At 55.7% G+C, this 25,193-nt stretch overlaps 2 protein-coding genes across 8 annotated transcripts in view; both read right to left on the reverse strand.

The window, feature by feature from the left end:
• Positions 1-1,404: 1,404 nt before the first annotated feature.
• Positions 1,405-10,573, reverse strand: RCVRN (recoverin). Its single transcript, XM_002718962.5, has 3 exons — positions 10,101-10,573; positions 4,741-4,852; positions 1,405-1,893 (listed from the first exon to the last, which is right to left on the reverse strand). Exons 1-3 carry the CDS (start codon positions 10,479-10,481, stop codon positions 1,778-1,780), a joined length of 609 nt encoding a protein of 202 aa, XP_002719008.1. The 5' UTR covers positions 10,482-10,573; the 3' UTR covers positions 1,405-1,777.
• A 5,831-nt stretch (positions 10,574-16,404) lies between these two features.
• The window catches only part of GAS7 (growth arrest specific 7), a 248,566-nt gene continuing 239,777 nt past the window's right edge, over positions 16,405-25,193 (reverse strand). For all 7 annotated transcript variants that reach the window (XM_051824485.2, XM_051824489.2, XM_051824484.2 and 4 more), the window contains 3 exons: positions 23,480-23,559; positions 21,974-22,072; positions 16,405-21,460 (listed from right to left, as the gene is read on the reverse strand). In XM_051824485.2, coding sequence (XP_051680445.1) covers positions 21,347-21,460; positions 21,974-22,072; positions 23,480-23,559 — 293 coding nt within the window. In that variant the 3' untranslated portion in view covers positions 16,405-21,346. The remainder of the gene's footprint in view (positions 21,461-21,973; positions 22,073-23,479; positions 23,560-25,193) is intronic.

The raw sequence follows: 25,193 nt of genomic DNA on the forward strand, positions 1-25,193 counted from the left end.
CGCATGCCGTATCTGAGCGGGTTGGTTCCAGCCCTGGCGCCACTCCCTGTTCCAGCTTCCTGCTAACGCACACCCTGAGAGGCAGCAGGTGATAGGTAGGGTACTTGGGCCCCTGCCGCCCACATGGAAGACCTGGATGGAGTTCCAGGCTCCTGGCTTGGGCCTAGGCTGGCCCTAGATGTTGTGGGCATTTGGGAAGTGGTCCAGCAGGTGGAAGATCTCTCTCTCTCTCTTTTTTTTCCTTTTCTTTTTTCTCTGTCTGTCTGCCTTTCAAATACATTTTTTAAAAAGAGCAAGACACCCATATACTTTTCTGGCCTCACCTTGAGACTTCAGGCTGGAGAAGACACAGACCTTCAAAGCAATGCACCCCAAGGTCTCAGAGTACCCACTGGTGGAGTTCTGAGGTACCCAGGCCCTGGAGCTCTATGGAGACAGTGCAGGCTTATGGGTAGCTTTGGCCTGGCCTCTGCTCATTGGCTGGCTGACCCTGAGCAAGCCACTTCCTTCCATTGGGCCTCCCTCTGCTTGTCTCTACAGTGAAGGGTCCCGGGGGAGACTAGGGCTCTGTCTCTACCTCTCACCCTAGCAAAGCCAAACCCCTCACTGTCCCCTGAAATCCACAGTGCTCCCTGGGTTTCCTGTCTTGGCAGATATCACTGCTGTTCACCCAGCGCCCAAGCCACAGGCTGCCTATCATCCTTGCTTCTTCCTCTTCCTGTCCTCCACGACATCCCCCCCTCCACACACAAAATCAACAGGGGGATGCCATGTCCTTAGCTTGACCTTACTGAGTCCGTCCTCTCTCTACCCCACTGCTGTCCTGGCCCCAGTGCTCCAGCAATAGGCACCCTGCTCCCGGTCTTGCCCTTGACTTATTTCCACTCCGCCAGGACCTCCGTACAAGCGTAGATTCCCTCCTAACTCCAACCCCAGCGTGGCCTCACTACCCGCAAGTGCTTCCTGTGGGCTGTAGGAAGTCCTGCACCTTCGGGCCCCCACTGACCCTTCAGGCTCAGCTCACACAGCCCTCCTTCTCCCTCTGCCTCTGGCCACCGCAGCCCACTCATGGTCCTGGAGCTCAGATGCTCTCTCTTGCCATTACACTCTGTGTTGGCCACTGTCCGAGACATGGCTTCCCTACCTGGCTCTGTCCCCCGCCACAGGCCACTGGGTCTGAATTTAACATCCTTCCATCAGGACCCTCATCCCTGATCTTCCCTGGACAAGTCAGCCCCCGCTGGCATGCCTTCCCACAGTCTGCCCGTCTCCATGGTAACTCCATCACAACCTCTCCTCCCCTCTGACCGGGAGGGCCTGGGTCCCATTCAAGCACCCCAGGACTACAGTGCAGGTGCACCTTGTCCCTGAGGTCAAGCCCACCGAGCCATTTGCTTCTGCAGTTCAAGAATGAGCAGCAGCCGTGTGCCCAGGGCCTTTTGCGTTTATTGGAAGCTGCTTACCCAGCAATCCACAAAGGAGCTTACACGGGGTGACCTTTAGGGCTCCTAGATACTAATCCTGGGATTATCAGGGGGCCATGGGCTGTGGGGCCGGAGAAGGGCCAGGCAGGTGAGTGTGGCCAGAGGGACACTAACCACAGAGGGAACGAGGATGGCCAACGACATTTCAGTTTGGCAGGGAGCTGGGCTGTGGGGCTGGGGGCCAGTCTCCTGGCCCTGGGTGTGTGTGTGCACAGGTGCATACAAGTGTGTGTGTGCTTTCGTGGGTGTGTATGTGAGCCGTGGGGGCAGCGAGCAGGGCTGAGCAGTTGGCATCATTGCTTCTTTTCTTTTATCCTTTCCTTCACTTTTTGAGGCTCAAACTGGATCAGTCGCAGGATTTCCTTATTGGCCATGGTTCCTTCAATGAATTCTTCCTCTGTAAGTTTATCTGTGCACAAGCAGAGAAAAAAAAAAAAAAAAAAAAAAAAAACAGGGATAGGCTGTTTCAAGCTGTAGGGATGTGGCCAGCCAGCCAGAACACCCAGCACGAGCCCTCAGGGCACAGGTGGGTCCTCCGCCCCCACCCCAGACACCCAGCTCCTCCCCAGGACCCTTGCACAAGCCCCATGAGCCAGACAAGTTAGCAAGAGACTGCCTTGGCTATGTATGTGTCTCTTGGTGCATGGTGCCCCTGCCTTGCTGGTTATTACATATTTTAATAATTAATAATAGCTATTATTATAATTTCAGTATTAGCCCATGTCTCAAGACTGGATTGAACAAAACAGATTGACTTTGATGCTAGTCCCAGGGTGTCAAGAGAAGCAGAAATCCTATTTTTCCAGGGAGTGGGGACACTCCAGGCAGTGACCTAAGTCCCAGGGGACAGCTCCTCCCTGATTCCATCCTCACATCTCCAGGTCTCCTCATTTGGACGCAGGGCCTGCTTGGAGACAGCCTTGCTCCAGCTGGGCCCTGTTCCCCAGGTGGGCTTTCTGCGCTCAGCTCAGTCCAGGCCAGTGCGTGTCACCAAGCCCTTCCTGGACGTGTGTCAGAGGAGGTGGGGTGTGCAATAAAGGAGAGCGAGAAAAAGCCCCCTAGGAAAGTCCCGTGTAGACGTAGCTCCAGCAGCTCCAGCGCGAGACGCTTGTTCCTTTCTGCTCTCTGTTGCATGCTCAGGGCGTCTAGCACATAGTAAGTGCTCAACAAGACTCGGGGCATCCTTAATCCTTTCTGGGACAGGATGTAGGCTGGCTCCATGTGCAAGTTTGGGTGGTAAAGTGTTCGTTTCAAAGTTTTAGCTGCCGCACCAGCCTCACACAGAACTTGAAACTCCCACCCTTAGAGCCCAGTGCAGGGTGTGTGCCAAAGAGGAAGAGAACATGCACAGAGTCCCAGCACGGGAAGCACCTAGGCACACAGTTTAAGGGGGTGCTCACTCAGTGTCATGGGAGTGCAGGGTTAGCACCTGAGAGTGAGCAGTGCCTCCTTAAATGTGTGCCCTCGGCACCTGCTAGCCTCACCCTGGCTCCACCCCAGTGACTTCATTTCTTTGATTTTTATGTTCTGAGTGCAGATGAGAAGGGACAAGATTATCTTTAGTTTCTGCTGTTTCACACCTTGCTTGGGCCTTTCTTCTTGCATACTTGTAAGACATTGCCTTAGGGGTTGCAAAAGGGCAACTGGGGCCAATACTGGCTCTTCAGATGTGTTTGGGTTATGCTGTGTTTAATCAGTTGAGACAATTCCCACAATTGCCCCCCCACCCCCCGCCCGGTGCTGCTTTGAAATCAGATATTGTTGTACCAGTACACTCCATATTCCCATGTGGAGTGAGCTGGAAGCCATCAGATCAGACAGCCACTCTTGGCTGGCTGCCCGTTCCCGCCACTCCATGGGGCTACTGTCCACCCTGCTCATTTCCATAGTTCCGGCCTCTCTGGCTCTGAGTTTGCAGCCCCTCGCTGACACCAGTTTCTCTACCAATCCCTTCCTGCATCGGCCACGACTGTCACGACCCAGTGGCTCCAGCTGCTGAGTTCTGGAATCAGTCCCTGCTTTCAAGGCAAGCCCAGGCTTCCTGTGGCTTGCTCCAGCCATCACCGAGCAGGGCTGGGACACAAAGACAGGCCCCCGGCCAGAAGAAGGGTACTTGAGAAAGCCCCATTGGCTTTGCCAATGCTTTCTTAGGGTGTAGCTACTGTCTAAGATGTTTTTTCACCTCACTCTCTGATTAGCCAGATCGGCAAGGCAGCTGAGGGCTTTCCCGGGCTCCAGTAGATCCCTTTGTCAGCCTTTCTCCCTGTCAATCTCTAGCACTCTAATTCAAAACTAAACCTGTCTTGGGTGGTGCTTCTCAGAGGACCTAATCTCCCCTCTGAGAGTGAAAACCATAGAAGTTTGGGACTGCATGCTAATTTAGGGCTAGCCAGAGCTGAAGTTTGCTTTTGATTGAACTGTGCAGAACGCATGTTTAAAAGCAAGTGAAGTAGGCCGGCACTATGGCTCACTAGGCTAATCCTCCACCTGTGGCGCCAGCACCCCGGGTTCTAGTTCCGGTCGGGGCGCCGGATTCTGTCCCTGTTGCTTCTCTTCCAGGCCAGCTCTCTGATGTGGCCCGGGAGGGCAGTGGAGGACGGCCCAGATCCTTGGGCCCTGCACCTACATGGGAGACCAGGAGGAAGCACCTGGCTCCTGGCTTTGGATCAGCGCAACGCCCCGGCTGTGGCGGCCACTTGGGGGGTGAACCAACAGAAGGAAGACCTTTCTCTCTGTCTCACTGTCTAACTCTGCCTGTCAAAAATAAAAAATAAAAAAAAAAAAAAGCAAGTAAAGTAAGCCGCAGTGTCTAAACATAGACTCTCCGTTTAAAGCAAAAGGGGGTCTGCAATGCTTCCACTTTCACCATCTGCATAAAACAACCTGTGAGACTGCGGCCTTCGCTGCCTACTGTTCCTTTACACGTAGGCTAATTCTGTTAGGATAGAAGATGCTTTTGTTCAAACGCTTTCTTCCTTCCCCAGGGGATCCCAGGTGGTGAGTGAGCCCTGCAAGGGATGAGGCTGCGGTGCCACCTGCCTTCAGCAAATCAGGCCCAGGTGGCAGCAGCACTGCCCCCGTGACCCTGCCAACCACTGCCCCCTTGGATCCCTTCAGGCAGCCCTCAGCAAGGCATGATGGGATGAGGCGTTCCCAGTGCTGCCTGGGCACTGACTCAGCAGATTAAATCTTGGGGATGCCCTGGACACAGCTCCCTTCTGCGAGATTCAAAAGCAAGAAAGAAAAGAGGATTCACCATCATCTTTCTTTCCGAAGAAACCCCAGATCTTTTCGGTCCTCTTCTCGGGCGTGTTCTCGTCATCTGGCAGGTGCTTTACGTCCTCAGGATTGATCATTTTGAAAATAGCCTGCACCAAATCATGAGAGAGAACTTGTTAGAGGGGCTGGCGACTCCAGGAAAGCCCGTGTGTTGCACCCATTCACAAAAATCTGCTCGACATGCAGTCAAGACTTAAGCGTGGGACCAGGAGAAAAGCTTCCTAACACTGGCCTTGACAATGATCTTTTGGCTATGACACCCAAAGCCCTACAGGCAACAAAAGCAAAAATAGACAAATAGGATAACGTCCAACTTAAAAAGCTTGTGCACAGCAAAGGAGACAGCAGAGTGAATAGATCACCCACAGACTGGGAGGGAACCTTTGCCAGTCACAGCCAGAGGAGGGGCAGTTACTAAAAACACTCCAAGAACTCGGACTATTCAATAAGAAAACAAATCACTCCACTGCGTAAAGGACTTGCATGGACATTTCTCTAGAGACAAATGGCTGGCAGGTGTATGAAAAGGTGTTCACTGTCATTAGTCACCAGGGGAATTGCAAGCCACCTCACATCTGTTAGAAGGGCTGTTAACAAAAAAAAGGAGATGACAAGTGTTGGCAAGGGTGCAGGGCAAGGCAGCCCTGATATGCTGTAGGTCAGAGCATAAATTAGCACAGCTATTAGGGGCAGGACTTTTGGGTCACCTGCATCTCGGTTCCCATTCCCAGTGCCCTGAAACCCCAGGGGGCTGGGTGTCCTCTAAGGCAGTGGACACAATACAGATGTCCAGGCCCCCGGTTGATCTACAGAATCAAAATTCTTGGCATAGGGCCTGGGCATCTGCATTTTTTGAGATTCTCCCCACCTCCCATAAGGGACAGAAAATGCAGGGGAAGAGTGAAGAAGGTGTCCACGTCTGTGTTTTTCTACACGGTTGAAGTTTATGACCACGTAGACGCGATGCTTTCATTTTTTCAAAAAAGACAAATGAAAATAAGAAAATACAAGCTTCCCCATGGCAAGTCCAAGGTGGCCTTGAAGTTGGAGCTTGGCAGACGCTGCCACAGACCCTACTGCCCTGAGGTTTTGCACCCAGCAGATTCTCTCAGGGCCGTGTTGAAGTCTCTCTTAGGGTAGCAACCGCTGACATTTGCAGAGCACAGAATATGTGCTGCCTTTCTTTTCTTTTTAAAAAGGTTTATTTATTGGAGCCGGCATTGTGGTGTTAACAGATTAAGCCACTGCCTGCAATGCCTGCATCCCATAAGGCACTGGTTCAAGTCCTGGATGCTCCACTTCCAATCCAGCTCCCTGCTAATGTGCCTGGGAAAGCAGCAGAAGATGGTTCAGGTGCTTGGGCCCCTGCCACTGACGGGGGAAACCAGATGAAGCTCCTGGCTCCTGGCTTCAGCCTGGCCCAGCCCTGGCCATTGTGGCCATTTGGGGAGTGAACCTCTCTCTGTAGCTCTACCTTTCAACTAAAAAAAAAAATTATTTGAGGCAGAGAGAAAGAGATATCTTCCATTCTGTGGTTCATTCCCCAAATGGATACAACAGCCTGGGCTGGGCCAGGCCAAAGGCAGGAGCCAGGAGCTTCATCTGGGTCTCCCAAGGGCCCAAGCACTTGAGCCATCTTTGGCTGAATGGCACCCATAAGGGAAGCCAGCATCCCAACCATCAGCTTAACCAGCTACACCACAAGGCCAGCCCCATGTGTGCTGCTTTTCTAAGCATCTTCGTAAGCTACCTTCACAACAACCTTACGAAGCAGGCAGTGACCTTGTGGCCTGGTGCACCTGGCACAGCTTCAGCCCCTACCTTTCACAGCTGCAGGAGTTGAGATGATGACCTTGCCAAAAGTTGCCCAGCACTGAGCAAAGACTCCAACCCAGGCGGTGCAGCTCTAGAACCTGACATTGAGGCTGGCTTACCTTCTTGTTGCTGGATGGCCTTGGAGAGCGCTGGGCAAGGCTAAGCAAGGGAGATGGGAAGCATCAACAGGAACTTCTCCGAGAACTCCCCAAAGGAGGGCCCAGGGCATGGGAAGCCCCTCGTTAGTCCTACTGCTCAAGGAAGGAGCCAGGGCTCAAGGATCTTTCTCAGCACTCTCTACTCTCTCCCATCAAGGAGCCAGGGATGCATTGCAGGGCAAAGCAGGAAGTGCCTCCAGACTTGTTAGATCAATGGGGCAAGGTGGCCTCAATGGGTACCTCCAGGTCCAGGTTTCTCAGATTCTTTTTATTTTATTTTTATTTTTGACAGGCAGAGTGGACAGTGAGAGAGAGAGAGAGAGAGAGAAAGAAAGGTCTTCCTTCGCCGTTGGTTCACCCTCCAATGGCCGCCGCTGCAGCCGGCGCACCGCGCTGATCCGATGGCAGGAGCCAGGAGCCAGGTGCTTTTCCTGGTCTCCCATGGGGTGCAGGGCCCAAGCACCTGGGCCATCCTCCACTGCACTCCCTGGCCATAGCAGAGAGCTGGCCTGGAAGAGGGGCAACCGGGACAGAATCCGGCGCCCCGACCGGGACTAGAACCCGGTGTGCCGGCGCCGCAAGGTGGAGGATTAGCCTATTGAGCCACGGCGCCTGCCGGTTTCTCAGATTCTATTGGCTCAGTAACATCAATGCAGTAGGGCCTCTGGGCAGGCTCAGGTGTAGGCAGTTGGTTGGGGTGGGAGTTGGGAGACCATGGGCTTTGATCAGAGACACCTGGGAACAAGGCAGGAGCAGGAACACCTATGAAGGTAGCCTGGGGGCCTTGGAAGGTCAACAGCTTCGAGAAAGGCCCCACTCTGCTTCTTGGTGCTAGCACAAGGGGAACCAGGAAGTCAACCGCAGCAGCTCACAGCAGCCCCTGAGGTGGATGGAAGTGCAGGTGCCTCTCGGAACTCCTTTGGCTGTCCTGAGCCCTGGGCAGCCGGAGCAGATGGGACGGGTGAGTGCAGAGGGTGATCCACTGCCTGCCCCCTCTAACTCCCAACACACAGGGGACAGAGCTTCAGGGCCTTGGGAGAGTCCACAGAATTCATCAAGTCCTCGCTCCAGCCCCAGGGGGGCTACAAGGCTTCCTGCTGGTGACACAGGAGCTTGGTGTCCAAGCCGGCACTAGAACCCATTACTTCTGGCTCCCAGGCCAGTGCTCCGCCCATGACCTTGTGGTCTGGTGCACCTGGCACAGCTTCAGCCGCTGACACCTTCTCTCCCTCTCCCTCCCTCCCTCCCTTCCTTTTATTCCCTCCTTCCCCTCAACTCCCCTTCCTCCTCCTTTCTTTAAGGAACCCCAACTTTCAGCCTCTGCTGGCTTCCACAGCATCATTTAAGCGGCTCTGAAGTCTTGGTCCCATCCCCAGCCACCCAGACACCCCCACTGACAGGTGAAGGCAGCTGGCTCTGTAGACTAAGCCCAGCTGACAAGGGCTGCCCTTAGCAGGAGGCCCAAGCCCAGCACTGAGGAAGACCACAGGCTGCCGGATTTTGATTTTATTTCCAGTTCCTCCTAATATGGGTGAGAGATGTCTACAGATGACAGTGTGATTACAAATGCACACGCAAAAAATTCCTAAAATATGAAACACATCCCTCTTTCTAACAGGAATGGAATTGGGAAAATAAAGCAAGTGCCAGGGGCAGGAGGATTAAAAAGAATCAGGGAAGATATACTTTTAGAAGATGGAACTATTACTGATAGAACAGGGGAAAAAAATCAAAGCATCCTGATGTCCAAAAATATAGGCGTGTTTAACCTTGAGGCATTTCCATCAGATGGAATTCTAGGCAGCTACTGAGAATGCTTTCTGGGGGTGGGTATTTGGTTAAGGAGCTGATTGGGACACCTGCGCCCTATATTGGAGTGCCTGGGTTCGAGTCCCAGCTCTGCTCCCAATTCCAGCTTCCTGCTAATGCACACCCTGGGAGGCAGCAGTAGCTGGGGCCCTACCGCTCATGTTGGAGATGTGGACTGAGTTCCCAGCTGCCAGCTCAGCCAAGCTCCAGTTGTTTTGGGTATTTGAGGAGTGAATCAGCAGATAAAAGCGCTCTCTCTCTCTCTGCATCTCTCCCTTCATCTCTCTTGAGTAAATAAGTAAATAAATAAAGATCTGTCCTTTAAAAAAAAAGAGATTTATTCTCCGCCTGTGGCGTCAGCATTCCATATGGGCGCTGGGTTCTAGTCCCAGTTGCTCCTCTTCCAGTCCAGCTCTCTGCTGTGGCCTGGGAAGGCAGCGGAGGATGGCCCAAGTCCTTGGGCCCCTGCACCCACGTGGGAGACCTGGAAGAAGCATCTGGCTCCTGACTTTGGATCAGCGCAGCGCACCAGCCGTAGCAGCCATTTAGGGGGTGAACGAACAGAAGGAAGATCTTTCTCTCTGTCTCTCTCACACACACTATCTAACTCTATCTGTCAAATAATAATAATAAAATTTATTTATTTATTTATTTATTTTGAAAGAGTTACAGAGAAGGAGGGAGAGACAGAGACAGAGGTCTTCCATCTGCTGGTTTACTCCCCAGATGGCCAAAATGGCCAGGATTGAGCCAGGCTGAAGTCAGGAGCCAGGAGCTTCATCCAGGTCTCCCATATGGGTATCAGGGACCCAAACACTTGGGCCACCTTCTGCTGCTTTTCCCAGGCCATTAGCAGGGAGCTAGATGAGAAGTGGAGCAGCCAGGACACGCACTGGTGCTTATATGGGATGCATCAGCCTTACCAGCTACACCACAAAACTGGCCCCCATAAAAATCCTTTGAAGAATATGTAAACACTCATGATAAAGGAGTAACTGAAAAGCTGTGATAAAAATCATACGTGAATATAACTTTAAAACTATTCAAAACTATAGAGATAAAATGCCAGAAAGTTACATGCCAGTGTACTAAGGGTAGTTTTCTCTGTATGCTGGAGTTAAAGGACATTATGATTTCTGTGTCATCCGTCTCTAAATTTCACAAATGATTTAGATATCAGATACAAACTCTTTTCAAGACACTTAAAATATCCACAACAAACGCTTGGAGGATAGGACAAGACAAAGGAAAAGACAGATAGGAAGCAGCCGGAGGCAGGTGCCCGGGCAGAGCCTAAAGCTGAGAGAGAGAGGAAGAGAGAGAGAAAGAGAGAGAAAGGAGAGAGAGAGAGAAAGGGTACACATCAGAATTACCCAGATTCTGATTCAGGAAGAAGATGTAGCAGGGGACAGCGCCCAGCCCCACCCCCTACATGTGCGTGCTGGAGCCCCCTCCCTACCCTGCTCTCCTAGCCTTGGGCCTGCGCCCCTCCCTTCACCCCCAGGGCTATAGCCCAGCTGGCTACAGCCACGGGCAGGGCGAGGGCTGCACTCACCATGACGATCTCCAACACTTCGTTCTTGCTGATGGCGCCGTTGCCGTCCACGTCGTACAGGGAGAAGGCCCACTCCAGCTTCTGGCTGGGCTTTCCCGCCGTGGTCATGTGCAGGGCGATCACGTACTCCTTGAAGTCCAGCGTGCCATCGCTGTTGGCGTCAAAGCTGCGGAACACGTGCTGGGCATAGGCCTTGGGGTCGGCATCGGGGAAGAACTTGGCGTAGATGCTCTCAAACTCCTGCCGGGTGATGCGGCCGCTGGGGCACTCCTTCAGGAAGGATTGGTACCAGGTGCACAGCTCTTCCTCCGTGAACTTGGTGTTCAGCTGCAGGTCCTCCAGGATCTCCTTGGACAGCGCCCCGCTCTTGCTGTTCCCCATGGGTGAGGCTGGGTGGGCGCCGGGCGGGCTGTGCGTGGTCTCCCGGCTGCCGGGGCTTGGCGCTGTGTGAGAAGGAGACGGAGACGCTGAAGGATTAGGGGGATTTGCGAACAGTTCATCCCACTCTTTGCAGGGGGGAGGGTCTGGCAGGCTGGTCGTGGGGAGGGGGAGGGTCTCCAAGAACTGTTGGGATTAAAATAGGGGATCCGTTCATTTTGGCTTCCTGGAGGGTAGACAGGAAGAAGGTGGGAACCGTGGGAGACGACTCCAGATTTCTCTGCGTGGATGATGTGGCCTGCTTGTCTTCTGCACTGACTCCGGGATCTTAGGGGCCGCGGTGGGTCCTCATGTTGAGCCCCATATGCAGTGGTTAGGGGCACAGGCTCTGGGGCCAGCACGTTTCCTTCTGGGATGCCCTTCTCCGAATGCTTCGCTTCAGTCTTGGCTGAGATGGCACCTTGTCTGAAGGGCCTGGACTGACTGCTCTGTGTAAGTAGCACATCCGCCCCTAAGCTCGCAGCGTGCCCCAGACGGCGCCCACACCAGAATGCCAGCCTCGTGGAAGGGGCGGGCGTTCGGCCTAGAGGTGAAGACGCTGCTTGAGATGCCCAGGTCCCTTACGGGAGTGCCCAGGTTCAAGTGCTAGTTCTGGCTTCTGACGCCAGCTTCCTGCTCATGTGCACCCCGAGAGGCAGCAGGCGATGGCTCACATAGTTGGGTCTCTGCCACCCACATGGGAGACCTGGATTGAGTTCCCAGCTCCCGGCTTCAGCCACACCCAATCCTGGCTGTTGTGGGTGTTTGGGCAGTGAACTGGCAGATGGGAGCTCTCTTAATAAAAGGGAGTGTGGGGGGGGTTGCATCTCCATTGCTAGAATGCCAGGAAGGCTTTTGTCGGCAATAAATATTTGTTTAAAGATTTTCTATTTATTTGAAAGACAGAGTTAGAGAGAGGTAGAGACAGAGAGAGAGGTCTTCCATCCGTAGGTTTGCTCCCCAGATGGCCACAACAGCCGGAGCTGTACTGATCTGAAGCCAGGAGCCAGGGACTTCTTCCAGGTCTCCCATGTGAGCGCAGGGGCCCAAGGACTTGGGCCATCTTCTACTGATATCCCAGGCCATTGCAGAGAGCTGGATCGGAAGTTGTGCAGCTGAGACTAGAACTGGTGTCCATATGGGATGCCAGCGCTTCAGGCCAGGGCTTTAGCCTGGGGTGCCATAGCGCCGGCCCCTGCAATAAATATTTCTCTAATGAATGGGCATTTAAAATTTTTTTAATTTGAATGACAAAGACACAGAAGGACAGATGGAGAGACAGAAAGAGAGGTCTTCCATCCACTGGTTCGCTCCCCAAATGGTCCGCAATGGCCAGGGCTGGGCCATGCTGACGCCAAGAACCAGGAGCTTCTTCTGGGTCTCCCACATGGGTGCAGGGGCCCAAACACTTGAGCCATCTTCTGCTGCTTTATCAGGTGCATTAGGAGGGAGCTGACTGGGAAGTGGAGCAGCCAGGACTCAAACTGGTGCCCATATGGGATGCCAGCACTGCAGGCAGAGGTTTAAGCTACTACGCCACAGCACCAGTCCCATGAATGGGCATCGATAGCACCCTCCTCATTGTCAAGGTGAGGCTGAAAGAAGTTACTGGGTGCAGCACACTTACGAGTGGAGCCCAGCACACAGCCTGTGCTAAACATACAAGGTGGCTACAAAATGTTCGTACAAAAATGGAATTAATAGAAGAAATGATTCTGGTGCAAAAAAGATTTGGAAATCTAAGCATAGTTTTTTTTTCATAATATACATTTCTGAGTTTTACAAAAACTTATTCCTAAATAACAGTTATCAAAAACCAAACTGCAGGCCTGGCATTGTGGCACAGTGGGTTAAGCTGTTGCTTGCGAGGCTGGCTTCCCATATCTGAGCATCCAATCAAGTCCTGGCTGCTCCACTTCTGATCCAGCTCCCTGCTAATGTGCCTGGGGAAGCAGCAGAGGATGGCCTGAGTGCTCGAGTCTCTGCACCCACATGGGAGACCTGAAAGAAGTTCCTGGCTCCTGGCTTCAGCCTGGCCCAGCCCTGGCTTTGTGTCTATTTGGAAAATCAACCAGTGGATGGAAGACCTCTCTCTCTGCTCTCCCTCTCTGTCACTCTGCATTTAAAAAAAAAATACCTAATTAAAAAACCTGCTAATGGGGCCAACAGGTAGACTGAGTAAAGTAGAGGTTCAAGGAGAAGCAGTAGGGAGTGGTGAGGCTTGTGTCTCACACGGAAGGAGCTTCTGAGAAGTGTGGCCCTGGGTGGAGAGATTTTCTGAGTTATTCCAGAGGAAGCCAGAAATCTGAGTTTTAGGTGCCATTTCCACACTTTTAAATCTGGGCAGTTAATTCAGACATTTAAAAAAAGACTTATTTATTTGAAAGGCAGAGAGAGAGAGCGAGAGCGAGCGAGCAAGAGTGTGTCTTCTATCCACTGGTTCACTCCCCTACATGGCCGTAATGGCTGGAGCTGGGCCAATCTGAAGCCAGGAGCTTCTGGGTCTCCCACAGGGGTCCAGGGGCATAAGGACTTGGGCCATCTTCTACTGCTTTCCCAGGCCATAGCCGAGAGTTGGATCAGAATTGGAGCAGCCGGGACTTGAACTGGTGTCCGTATGGGATGCCAGCACTGCAGGTGGCAGCTTTACCCACTATGCCACAGCATCGGCCCCAATTCAAACTCTTTGAAGACTCGGTGCAGGTGAAGGTGAGAAATCTGTATCTGTTTCCACCTGCAGCCCAGCATGGTGGTGCCGCCGGGAGCTAGTGAGCCAGTAACACAGGTGGGCTGAGTGAGATCGGATAAAGGCACCAGTGGCCAATGATGGGAGCCGCACAAAGGCGGGCTGCACCGCCGTCAGTGAAGGTGTGGTGGGAACAGAATGGTGGGAGGAGCGCCCGTGAGCAGCCGGTGCACCCGAGCGCTCCTTGCCCTGGAGAAGCTCGGTAGTGCCCTGGGCTGAGCGTGGCCAGGGCCACGGGCAGCACTGTCACCTCCTAGCCCGGGGGTGGGGGGTTAGTGGCCATGATCCACAAGAACCCTCACAGTCAGCAGACAGGTGAGTTGGAATTGGCACCCGTTTCCTACCAGGCTGGTGGCAGAGGAAGGCAGGTCCCCTCTATGGGGAGAAAGCCACGTGCCAGGGCTCCCCAGGAAGGACCCAGAAGGTCAGGCACGGTACTGAGCCACCCCTCCTCCCACTCTGACTGCTGCAGGCCTACGGGGTTTCGTGGGCCAGAGAGATTCCGAGAGAATGTTATTTCTTACAAGGAGCCCTTTCTCGCCGGCGCCGCGGCTCACTAGGCTAATCCTCCACCTTGCGGCGCCGGCACACCGGGTTCTAGTCCCGGTCGGGGCGCCGGATTCTGTCCCGGTTGCCCCTCTTCCAGGCCAGCCCTCTGCTGTGGCCCGGGAGTGCAGTGGAGGATGGCCCAGGTGCTTGGGCCCTGCACCCCATGGGAGACCAGGAAAAGCACCTGGCTCCTGGCTCCTGCCATCGGATCAGCGCGGTGCGCCGGCCGCAGCGCGCCGGCCGCGGCGGCCATTGGAGGGTGAACCAACGGCAAAGGAAGACCTTTCTCTCTGTCTCTCTCTCTCACTGTCCACTCTGCCTGTCAAAAAATAAAAAAATAAAAAAAAATAAAATAAAAAAACAAGGAGCCCTTTCTCTGCTTGCAGGCTTTCACTGTGCGATGCCAGTGTTTGCTCTGCAGAGGCTCCAAAAGGCGCGTGGCTGCCCCAGGCCACGCGGTGGAAGCCAGGAGGGAAGCCCAGGACCGCACGCACGCACGCACGCACGCACTTTCCTCAAGGAGGCCCCAGCATCCCCGGAGCCCCTGGTGAGGAGCACAGCAGAGGAGGCCCCGTGGACTTGGGTAGGGGAAGCCGTCCCAGGCGGAGGAGCCAGGGGCTGGAAACAGCCTGGTCCAGGCCACCTTCTTCAGGCTGCTGTGCCCCACCCCACCCCCCACCGATGGCCGGGGACCGAGGAGAAGGGACAGGATGGAGAGAGGCAGCTGTGTTGATGTGCTGGGGGAGGGGGAGGTTCATGACCTGGAGGTTTGTTTGAAAACCTGCATAAACAGCTTCTCTCAGAGGGCAGGCTCGTGCTCCTTAGCCAAACAAGTTGTTGGGGATGATGTACGGGGAGTGGATTTGTTAAGTCTGAGCTGGGGCCATAAACCCTCCCCGGAAACCCTACGGGTACCGGCTGCCTCTGTCTCCCTCTCCTGGCTTTGCCCTGGACTCAAAGCAGTAGAGCTACCCACAGGCTGGGCCCATCTCATGCCTGTCCTGCTGCGAGCTAAGGACAGCCTGGTCCTCCTGCCCCCAGACCAACTCAAGTGCCGGGCCTGCAGAGGAGCCTGCACCGGGCAGGCACAGGGGGTCTGGCGGTGGGGCGGGGTCGGGGGAGATAGATGGGGGTCGTCCCCATCATGGTACACTGCGATCCGGGCTCCCTGTGCGTCTCTGTCACAGCCTACTCCAGTCTACGTGCAGGACCTCACCCTCTCCCTCCATTCAGGTCTCCTGTGTCTTACAGCCCCGCGAGGAGTCCCAGAGCCAGCAGGACAGCAGGTCATTCCCCTAGGTCACAAGTCAACGGCCTGGCATGGTCAGGACAACCCTGCAGCCCCTCCTCAACACATCCCTCCCTCCTGGCCAGCATCCCTTCTGCCGGGAACACTCCCCCCTACCCCAGCCACCTGCCAGGCTCCATCCCAGGTCTCCTCGTCTTTGATCAAATGCCACCACCTCCACGAGGCCTTTCCAGCTTCCCTGTTTATTTAATTTGAAAGGCACAGAGACGGAATCCCTTTCCCCTGTTTCACTCCCCCAAATTCCCACCACAGCCACATCTGGGTCAGGCTGAAGCCAGGAACCCAGAACTCAACCCAGGGACCCATGTCCTTGAGCCAGGTGCGCATTAGTTGGAAGCAGCCATCAGGAGCGGAACCAAGGCACGCTGGCATGAGGTGTGGGTGACCTAACCTTAACCACCAGGCCAAACCCCTGCCCAACTACCCTACATAATGTTGACTCTCCACCTCCTAACCCTGAACCCCTGCCCTGGCCCATGCACCAGGAGGCAGTCGCCAGGCCTTCTGCTTTTCTCTTTCTCCCTGCCAGACCGGCAGCTCCGAGAAGGCAGGGCGCTGTTCTGCTTCATTGACGGACGAGCGGCCAGCACCTACGGCGTGTCTGGCCTACAGCAGGTGCCCAGTGATTACTGAATGGCTAACAGATGGGTGAGAGAAGCGGCAATGGCCGGCAGCAGCCCCAGGGGTGGAAAGAGGGCAGAGGGGCTGGCACCCATAGAGACCGGAAGGCGGCAGGGGCCAGGGGTGGCCAGCAGCATGGTGGCCTTTGTCCCTCTGCCAAGTAGCCAGTGTTAAAAGCAAACAGCAATCCCGGGAATCCTGAGACCAGCTCCTGGGGAGGGACAGTGGCCTGGTAGGACCCAGTCTCTGGAGGGTTTATTTCACGGGGGCCGGGAGTAGGGGGTTAATCTAAGCATCTGAAGTGTACACACAGAAGCTGAGGGGGGCGGGATGCAGAGTGCATTTACCTTCCTTAAATCATCGCACTGTGGGACAATCACAGGTAACAAACGCCTTCCAAATGTAAACTCTTTGAAACATTTAATTCTTCAGCAAGAACACACACAAGTGCTGTTGTTGGGGGGTGGGGAGGGCGGGTCCCAGCCTCCTTCCGGATCTGAGCTCCAACAGTGTTACTTATAAATAATAGAAGGTTGCTTTGATGTCCAGACCTGGGCAGCCAGAAGGTAGATGGGTCTACAGGGTGGAGCGAACAACATTCCTACGCTGGCGGGGAGACACGGCTTTTCAACGTTAGAAATGTATAAAGTATTTAGCAAAAGTTACAGAAAACAGACCAAACAAGCCGGTTTATTTTGTTAGAAAATCCCACGATTGCAGGGTGTGCTGATGTGCTCATGTCTGACATGGTTGGGGGGGGGGGAGGTCTTCCGGTTGTTGTAGTCGTCATCGGCTTCCTAGGGGAGGGGAACAGATGGGGTTCCTGTCGCCGAGGCGGGAGCTGCTGCCCTTGGACCCTTGTCCCTGGGTCCACACGGCCTTCTGGAAGTCACGGGGCCCAAGATGCTGGAAGGGGTACTTGACAGACAGGGGATGTTACTTGGCTTCAGCTTAGGGGACAGATGAGGCCGCGAGGCAGGGCTGGTCCTGTGCTGGTCCCCACCAGAACCTCCCCACTGAGGTCCCGTGGCCTCCACAGCCCACCACCGCAGTCCCAAACACAAAGGGTCAGTGCCCAGCCCCCAACACCAGAGTCCAGAGGTTATCACAGCCCCCACCCACCCACCCACCCAAGACACTCCCGGAAGGCTGCAACCGGAGCCCCACCCTGATGTCCACACAGGGAGATAGAGCTGTGTTCCCTCCCTCCCTCCGGGGAAAGCTATGGACGGTGGCCCTGGGAAAGCCCTGGAGGTGTAGGCCCTCAGCTCCCCACCTCAGGGCCCTGGATCCAGGCACATCCCTGGTTCCCTGGGAGAGCTGCCCAGTTGGTTTCCAGGATTGGCCTGCTTCCAAGTGAGCAGGCAATGACCCAGGCAGCTTGGGGGAATGGCTGCCTTGGTGGGGGGGTCACACCCACAGCCTGGCCTGGCCCTGATTGGGTCACTCCCATCTTTGCCTCCATTGGCCACCACCCAGTGGGGTTTGGGCAGGGGCCAGACTCTGCACCATCAAAGATCCATGGTGGAGACCCAGCTGACAATGTGGTTTTTTTTTTTTTTTTTTTTTTTGGTGGGGGAGGGGTAGGGGTGGGAGTGGTCCCAGGAGGAACTACCTCATTCTTAACAGCTTGGAGAAACTCTTACTTTTAGCTGTGTTTGAGATTGGACATTCCAGGGCAACTCCCACGAAGACGTTGGCCACCATATGCCCAGCTGTGCACACACCACCCACATTAGGTACTTCCAAGTGCAGAAGTTGCAGAAGTGAAAACAAGGACATAACCTGGCGGCCCGAGAGACCACCGGGAACACACACCCTCCCTTGGCAGTTCCAAGAAGGGGGGACAAGGAGCTCCAGGGCCAGTGGTCACCTTTACATCCATGCTGCTTCCACTCCCGGCTCCAGCGCTTGAGAACCATCTGGGTTGAAGAAGGGGGTCTCGGGTGGGAAGGCAGCTTCTAGCTGAGATGCAAGGCTTAGGCTGCAGCAGCTGGAGGCACCTGAGACCCTCCCCCCCAACCCTGGCTGTTGTCTACACTGTCAAAAATTTAAGTGGAAACCGAAAGGCCGGTATGAGCCCCAAGAACCACTTGTGGACAGAGCTGGCATTCAGAGGAAACAGTGGGGTGAAGACGCCAGGCCGGGAACCTCCAGGACAAATGATTGATTTTCAACATAAGAATGCTGTATGGCAATGAAAAGGGAGGGATTACTGCCAGCCACGTCATCCAGGGCGAACCAGAAGGCTCCCTCTGTGTGACGCCACCTACAGGACATTCTAGGAAAGGCAACACTCCAGGGCTAGTAAAGCAATCAGGGTTGCTGGGGGGCGTGATGATGGTGAAGACCGGGAGACTTGTCCAAGTTCACAGAACTGAGTACAATTACCCCGGAATGATGAGTGAGACTGTGTCCAGACAGGCGTGCACGCTGCTCAGCTGCACCCCGCTTCATGCTTGTGAAGTGTGCTCTCTCCCTACCTGGGAACCAGCAGGTCCTCAGGCCCCTGTTTAAGCGCCTCACAGCTGGACCTAAAACCACCTAAATGAGCCCAGATCTTTGACGTTATGAAGGGACTCCGGCTCAGCCACGACTTTCACGCACCCATCCACTCATCGGTTGACCTTTACCCACAGAACAGAAACAAACCCCTGGCTCCTGAATTTGTACGGTTTCTGTTTGCTCCGGCCATTCATCAGCCCCGAGCAGCCGGGAAGTATGTGCTGAGCGGAGGTAGGAGGGAGGCCCAGGTCACCCCATCAGGGGCGGCCATCCACTTGGCCCAAACAGCCAGTGCGCTGTGGTCCTGATCGAAAGCCCTTGAAACAAAAAACAAGGTGGCAGGTGGCTCTTCCTGGAGGCTGTCAGAGGAACTTGCTCGGAACACCATGCACCCACCCCAAGTGTTTCTTTTCTTTTTTAAATCTGGTTTTCACAGACACAACTTCTGTGCATCAGTGTCTCCCAGGTGGGGACAGGTAGAACAAGCAGAGTTCCTGACACCAATCAAAGAAACCTCTGAAACTGGAGTTGGATGTGGGCTGTGGGGGGCTGGTGACCACCAGAGGTCCTGTGGCTGCCACCAGCCAAGTGCGGCACAGCGGTCGTCTGTATCACCATGAAAGAATCCCAGGGGGTCAAATGTGGGAAGCGTGCTATGTTCTTAGTCTCCAGAGAGGTCTACAGGTGCCCCAGTCCACACGCAGGAGAAGAGAAGGGGTCGGGGAGGGTGCCTGTCTTGCACACAGCTACAGATCTACGACGTAGCACAGAGCTGGGCTTGCCCTACATAGCTGTTGAATGAAGGAATGAGTGGGTAGCTGAAGGCAGATCACCCGGAACAACAGATAGTACCGCTGACAGCCGAAACCCTGCACAGAGTTCTCTGTGAATGGGCCAAGGTTAGCAACTCGCATGGCCCCCGTGGCAAAGACAGGTCTACCCAAGAGCTCACCACCTTCCCTGATGGCCCGGCCACATCCTGTCCTCAGATGAGATCTTAGCGTGCTCCTCTGCTTTAAATGCCTGATTGGAGAATAACAGAGGGAAGGGGGAAAAGAAGAAGTCTGGGATGAGGCCAAGAGAAGGAGGAGAGGGGATGAGGCTTCGGAAAGAATGACCTCAAGGAATGGACCGGGCCCACTGGGCCAACTTGGGCTGCCCTGCGAGAGGTGAGAGCAAGATTATATATATATAGAGAGAGAGCGCGCGCACGCACGCCCACATGAGCAATCGCATGCACATATCCCATCCCAGGGGACTAAAGAAGATTCTAGAATCCTCAGAGGGGCAAGAGGAGACAGTGAGCCCCACCGCGCTCCACATATCTGTGTTAATAACAAGGCCACCGGCTTCGAGAGTTTGAAATTCATCCACAAGTCAGTTTACTAGGCTGCAAAAACCTCACCGCTAGCACCTGTTCGGAAGAAAGGAATCCGGAAATAGCATCCTAACATCGATAGCTGGTGTCGAGGCCCCAAGACCTCGCTGTGGACCCATCTGCTTCGAGGCGCTGGCCCTTTGGGGTTGGGATGTTTCCAGAAGAAAGGGGAAGACGGCGTTCGGTTTGTGTCAGTGTAGGGGGGTATCTTCCTAACACAGAGGATGCGAGAGCGATTCTGATTCAGCGAAGGAGGTGGCCAAAGACTCAAAGATGAGCAAGTCACGGGCGACCGGCAGGCCGGAGTAAGGGAAGGACCGGTGGGCTCTGCCCTCCCACAGTCCTCAGCGGGACACTAGGACAGCAGCATGAGCCTCAGGGCGCGGGCTCCCAGCTGTGTGATTTCCTCCAGGTCCCATCTCTCCTCTGTGCTAACCTCGGGGAGGACACCTTTGCCACGGCAGAGAAAGGGATGTGCTGGCTCCACAGCTTCCCAAGTCATACTCAGCCCTTGCTTTTCCAGAAGACAGAGAGGGGGAAGGAGGTGCCAGCTCCATGCTTGGCCTGGGGCTCTGGAAGGGGCAGGAGGAGCTGCAGAAGAAGTGGAAAGGTGGCGGGATACTGCTGTCTCACCTGTGGCCGTGAGGGGGTCTGCGAGGCCTGTCCAGTGCCCACCAGGGATAGCGAGCCGTGCCATGGACAGCAGCTCCCAATCTTGTCATGCGCGAGCAGACAGAACCCTCTGGGGATGACAACTGTGTCCCACCGCGCTCCCACACTGGACTGCCCCAGCCCCATCAACAGCCTGTGGTGTGCAACCTGGGAGAGCTCTGGCCATGGCAGGCAGACCCAGCAGGCCCTGTGTGCTTGGCTGGTTCACATCCATCGCTCTCGTCTGGACACTGGCACAGCCGCGGGAGGTCGTCTTGGCTGGGAACTCTGGGTTCCTCGCCTGGGATGGGAGGTGTAGCAGGGCCAGGGCGGGGGCTGAGGGGTGGGCGGATTGGGGTCTACAGGAGACCTCCCAGATGGCACCTGACCTGCTGGGAACCAACTCAGTGCCTTCACCTTGGAGCCGATTTGCCGAATGAGGTAGTTCCATCCCCACCTTCCTAGGCAGGCTGGGTCTGGAGAGCCAGGCCTTCCTCCCAAAGACCCTGGGGGATGAAAAGGGGCTGGGAAAAGCCAGACCTGGGCTCCCAGAATGCAACGGGAACAACAGAGAGGGCCAACTGCAAAGGATTCTGGGAGTGAGCTGTGGGCCCAAAGGTCCCTTCTAACCATGATGCTGATCTTGGAAACGGAGACTTCCCTCCCCTGACCCTCCAAGCCCCAGGACCAGAGGGTCAGCTGGGGCATGCGCCTTGGGGCTTCCGGTGTGGGGGGGTACTGGCAAGTGTGAGTGACCCTTCCAGAGGTCAGCAGGGACCGCCAAGTTCCAGCCTCAGTTTGTCCTCAGAGGGGGCGAGCACAGCAGGGGTGTTGGGGGGCTTTGGCCTTGGAGACAAGGGCAGGGCTGTGGGTCCGTCGGCTTGGCTTGGGAATGTTGGGGAGTCCCCCAGCTGGGCCGTCCAGGTTGTCCTGCAGTCACGACCAGCCTGCCCCGCGCCTCGGTGGGCCGGGAGAGTGGGTGGGAGGGCAGCTTCCTTTCCGGGAGGTGGGGGAGGGATGACCACCTCCCCCTGTGTGGGACCCCCAGTCCCTCTCCCATGCAGATGTTTCTAGATCTCCATGTCCACAGGGCGAATGTTGCCGGTCTTATGCTCTCTGACCCACAGCTCCCTGTCCCTGGCCGGGTCCACTTTCCGAAGCAACTGATCCACAGGCTCCACTGTCTGTAAAGAGAAAGGCGACAGGGTCACAGGCGGCGGCCACGCTGGAGACGTCTCCTCCTCCTCCTAAGAGCAGCCTCTCTGTAAGGGTCCAGGGCCCTGGGGAAGGGCAGGGGAGGGGACAGAGAGCCCCGAGAGTGGACGAGGGTGCCAGCTACTGTGGAGGCTCGTGGTCTGTGACCTCTTCCTCCACGTGCCCCCACGATAGCCGCCAGACCCCAGGGCAAGCGTCAGGGATTCTGAATATTTTCCTACAAGCGTCTTGGTTCAGAACTCCCCGTGGGAGGCAGTGACATCTTGGGCGACTTTCTTGGAGCTCATGGGCTCACGCATGCACGCGTGCCGGGCCATCCTCAGGCCCGGGCACCTGCCCACTGCCTACCTCGGGACAGTCTCCTTTGTAGCAGCCCCTTAACCTGCCATGGTGTAGCGCCAGGTGGTTCCTCTGTGGCCCTGGGTCCCCCAGGGGCCCTGCTGGCCCTGGCCTTGGCCTTGGCCTGCCCGTGGGGAACTCACGCTTTGGTTGAACATGTCCGTCTCGTGCCGCAGCTGCGTGTACTGGCACAGGTGCTGCCGGATCATCTCCACCCGCTCCACCTCCAGCCGCTCCAGCTCCTGCCAAGGGAAGAATGGACCGGAGACCTCTGAGCCTGGGGGCCATCCCCACAGTGGGCCCCAGCCCACCGTATCCACCCATGAGCAGCCCCGGCTGTGAGTACCCTCCTGTGCCCGAAGAAAAGCGTGCCCTTACCTAGGGCCGAAGGTGAAGGGGATGAGCGTGGGAGCCGCTGTTTGATTCCCAACAGCCTGCTCTGCCAGGCACAGGGCCCAGAGCTTTCCTGGCAACACCCACCTGTCCTCATTATAGTTCTAAGAAACAGGTTTGGCGATTATGCCCATTTTCCAAGCAAGGGAACGAACACGTCCAGAGGAGACATGGCTTGCCCAAAGCAACACGAAATTCTTAGAGGAGCAAGGCTTAAAAACCAGGGTCCTCTAGGCTCCAGCTCACGACTGTCCACTGATGCAGCCCACCCCAAGGACCCTGATGTGACACACATAGCATCCGCCCTCATCCTCCTGCGGCTGCCCCTGCCCTGCCTTGCCCTGCCCAAGCCTAGTGCCAAGATGGAGCAGAGACCAGGGCTGGGATCAGAGCAGCTATTGGCAAAGGGAGGAGTGGAAAGCTTCGTCCTTTGGCTTCTAGATGGTTCCATGCCTTTGGAATTTAGGGGATCAGGCTGTTGTTCTGTGTATAACTAGGTCACTGCCCAGGTGATTAACCGGGAAAGAGGGTGAGCAAGGGGCTTAATGAGGAGATTAAACAGGAGGACAGCCGGGTCACTGACCCTATACAGGGGAGGCTGCTAATCCCTGGTGGGCTTACACCTGGGGAGGGCGGCTCGCTAAGTCCTGCGCTGGCTGGACGGGGTACCAGGTGACTGGCACTTTGCATGATGTCGCTCTCCCACGGGGGCTGCAGGCCCATGTGCCAGCCATGCCTCCCTGCCCCCCCTTGGGTGGATGCTGACTGCCCAGGAGATGTTGCCCCTTTACGAGAAATGCTCAGGAGGGCGCCTCGGGACCCCACGTCCCAAGTAGAGGCCTCCCCATCCCCTGGCCAGTTCCTCCAACCTTAGCCATTTGTGTACCTTGTGAGGGTCTCCTACCAAAGCACTGCACCTGTGCTGGGGGGTGGGGAGGGAGAGGGGAGGGGATCACTCTTCCTACCACTTGGCTGTTTGTCCTAAATTTGGGGCCACCATCCTCTCGGTCAGGGGAGTCCTCCACTGGGAGGGGGGGACACAGAAGCCCTGACCCTCGCATGCATACACACAGCTGGGAAGCCCCAGAGCAGGATCTGACCTAGACGGCCTGCGTTGAGGTCTCAACCCCAACACTGGAGCAGAGCTCACAGCCATCTCCACCATAGCCACCTCCACGTCCCCCCTCCAGCCGGCCACCCGGGACGCCCCTGTCCCCACCCCCATCCGGGCAGCTCGGACATCCCCAGCCACCTACCAGCGTGGTGGTCACCATCTCCTCAAACCACTTGGACTGAGCCTGGTTGTAGAGATCCACGCAGCGCATGAGGTCGTCCCCTGGAAGAGGTCCAGAGCCTCCGTCACATGGGTGCCTCCGCCCCATCCCGCTCCAGGCTGCCCTCCCCTCCCGCTGGGGTCCGGGGGGCCAAGGGGGAATAGAGACAGGGAGAGGGGCAGGGGGAAGGAAAGGAAAGCAGAGACAAAGAAGGGTGGGGTGGGGTGGGGTGAGGTGGGGGACAACCCAGCACCTGGGGAGGCCACTTCGTAGCCTCTACCGCTACTCAACCTGGAATTCAGGACAAGAGTTTCTCGTTGAGAGCGAGAAGGAGTCATCGCTAGGATCCCCACGTCTACAAGGAGCCTAAGAGATGCTTCTCTCTCTCAGAACGCAGTGCGATTCACGTTGGAGCTAAAACACATGTCACAGCAACTTGCTTCTTTTTTTTTTTTTTTTTGACCGGCAGAGTTAGACAGTGAGAGAGAGAGAGAGAAAGGTCTTCCTTTTCCGTTGGTTCACCTCCCAAATGACCACCACAGCTGAAGCTGCGCTGATCCGAAGCCAGGAGCCAGGTGCTTATCCTGGTCTCCCATGGGGTGCAGGGCCCAAGCACTTGGGCCATCCTCCACTGCCTTCCCGGGCCACAGCAGAGAGCTGGCCTGGAAGAGGGGCAACCGGGACAGAACCGGTGCCCCAACTGGGACTAGAACCCGGTGTGCCGGCGCCGCAAGGCGGAGGATTAGCCTAGTGAGCTATGGCGCCGGCTAGCAACTTACTCTTAATTAGAGTTAGAGAGAAGCTTGGCCAACTATGCCATACGCATGTGTGTGTGTGTGTGTGTGTGTGTGAGTGTGTGCACCTCATGTGTCCACAGCAGGAAGTCATTCTGAGTCTCAGGGTCACGTGTCTGGTTTTTCACGTGTCTCATTTTCATGCAGTGACCACGCAAAACCCATCCTAAGATGCCACATGCCAACGCGAGGGGAAACAGAGAAAGGGTGGGTTGGAGGCCCCTTTAGTTCCTCCCAGTTAGCACTCAACACACATTAACTATGACATCTGGAGCCGTCACTGCTGCTACCCACAGCCTCCTGTGTTGCAGGCAGCTGGAGTCAAGAGACAGAGCTGGGACTGGAACCCAGGTACTCTGATGTGGGCCACGGGCATCTGAACCACCAGGCCAAATGCTTGCCCCAACCAGGCCATCTTCATGGCTGGTCTAGGACTGGCAGGAATCTGAGACATATTGGAGACACTCTGTGGTTAGGAAGCAAAGAGCTGAAGCCCACCGGCACCCCAGAGCCTTGCCAGCCAGGACCCAGGGTGGGGACCAGCAGCGAGAGGACGAAGCCCAGGGCCTGCTCAGCCCCTGGTGACTTCTCAGCTGCAATTTCCCAGCATCCTCCAGGGACACCCGTGCACAGTGTGCTTGGAGCAGCACTGCTCCGATGCTGATCACAGCTTCCTGATGGCACAGGGCTCCCAATGCTAACAGATGTCCCCAAAGAACTCTACAGAAGATTCTAGAAGGAGAACTCTGGAGGAGAATCTAGTGATTCAATTAGATGCAAAAAATATTCCTGTATCATCCCTCTTGCTCCCGTGCGTTCTGATAGGAAAGTGAAAGATGAGAAGGACATCTGTGTCCACACAACCTAAGGCCTGGCTCCAGGGTCCCCACTCCCCCCTGGGC

The sequence above is a fragment of the Oryctolagus cuniculus genome, chromosome 17 (assembly GCF_964237555.1).
Source record: "Oryctolagus cuniculus chromosome 17, mOryCun1.1, whole genome shotgun sequence".
In the NCBI taxonomy this organism is placed as follows: domain Eukaryota; kingdom Metazoa; phylum Chordata; class Mammalia; order Lagomorpha; family Leporidae; genus Oryctolagus; species Oryctolagus cuniculus.

What these genes read in the sequence shown, in the direction of transcription:
- RCVRN (XM_002718962.5), bottom strand. Translation starts at nt 10,481, where the DNA reads ATGGGGAACAGCAAGAGCGGGGCGCTGTCCAAGGAGATCCTGGAGGAC. An exon ending in AAGTGTTGGAGATCGTCATG is followed by an intron (nt 4,853 to 10,100) that starts GTGAGTGCAGCC and finishes GATTTGGTGCAG; the next exon opens with GCTATTTTCAAAATGATCAA. An exon ending in CTTCGGAAAGAAAGATGATG is followed by an intron (nt 1,894 to 4,740) that starts GTGAATCCTCTT and finishes GCTTGTGCACAG; the next exon opens with ATAAACTTACAGAGGAAGAA.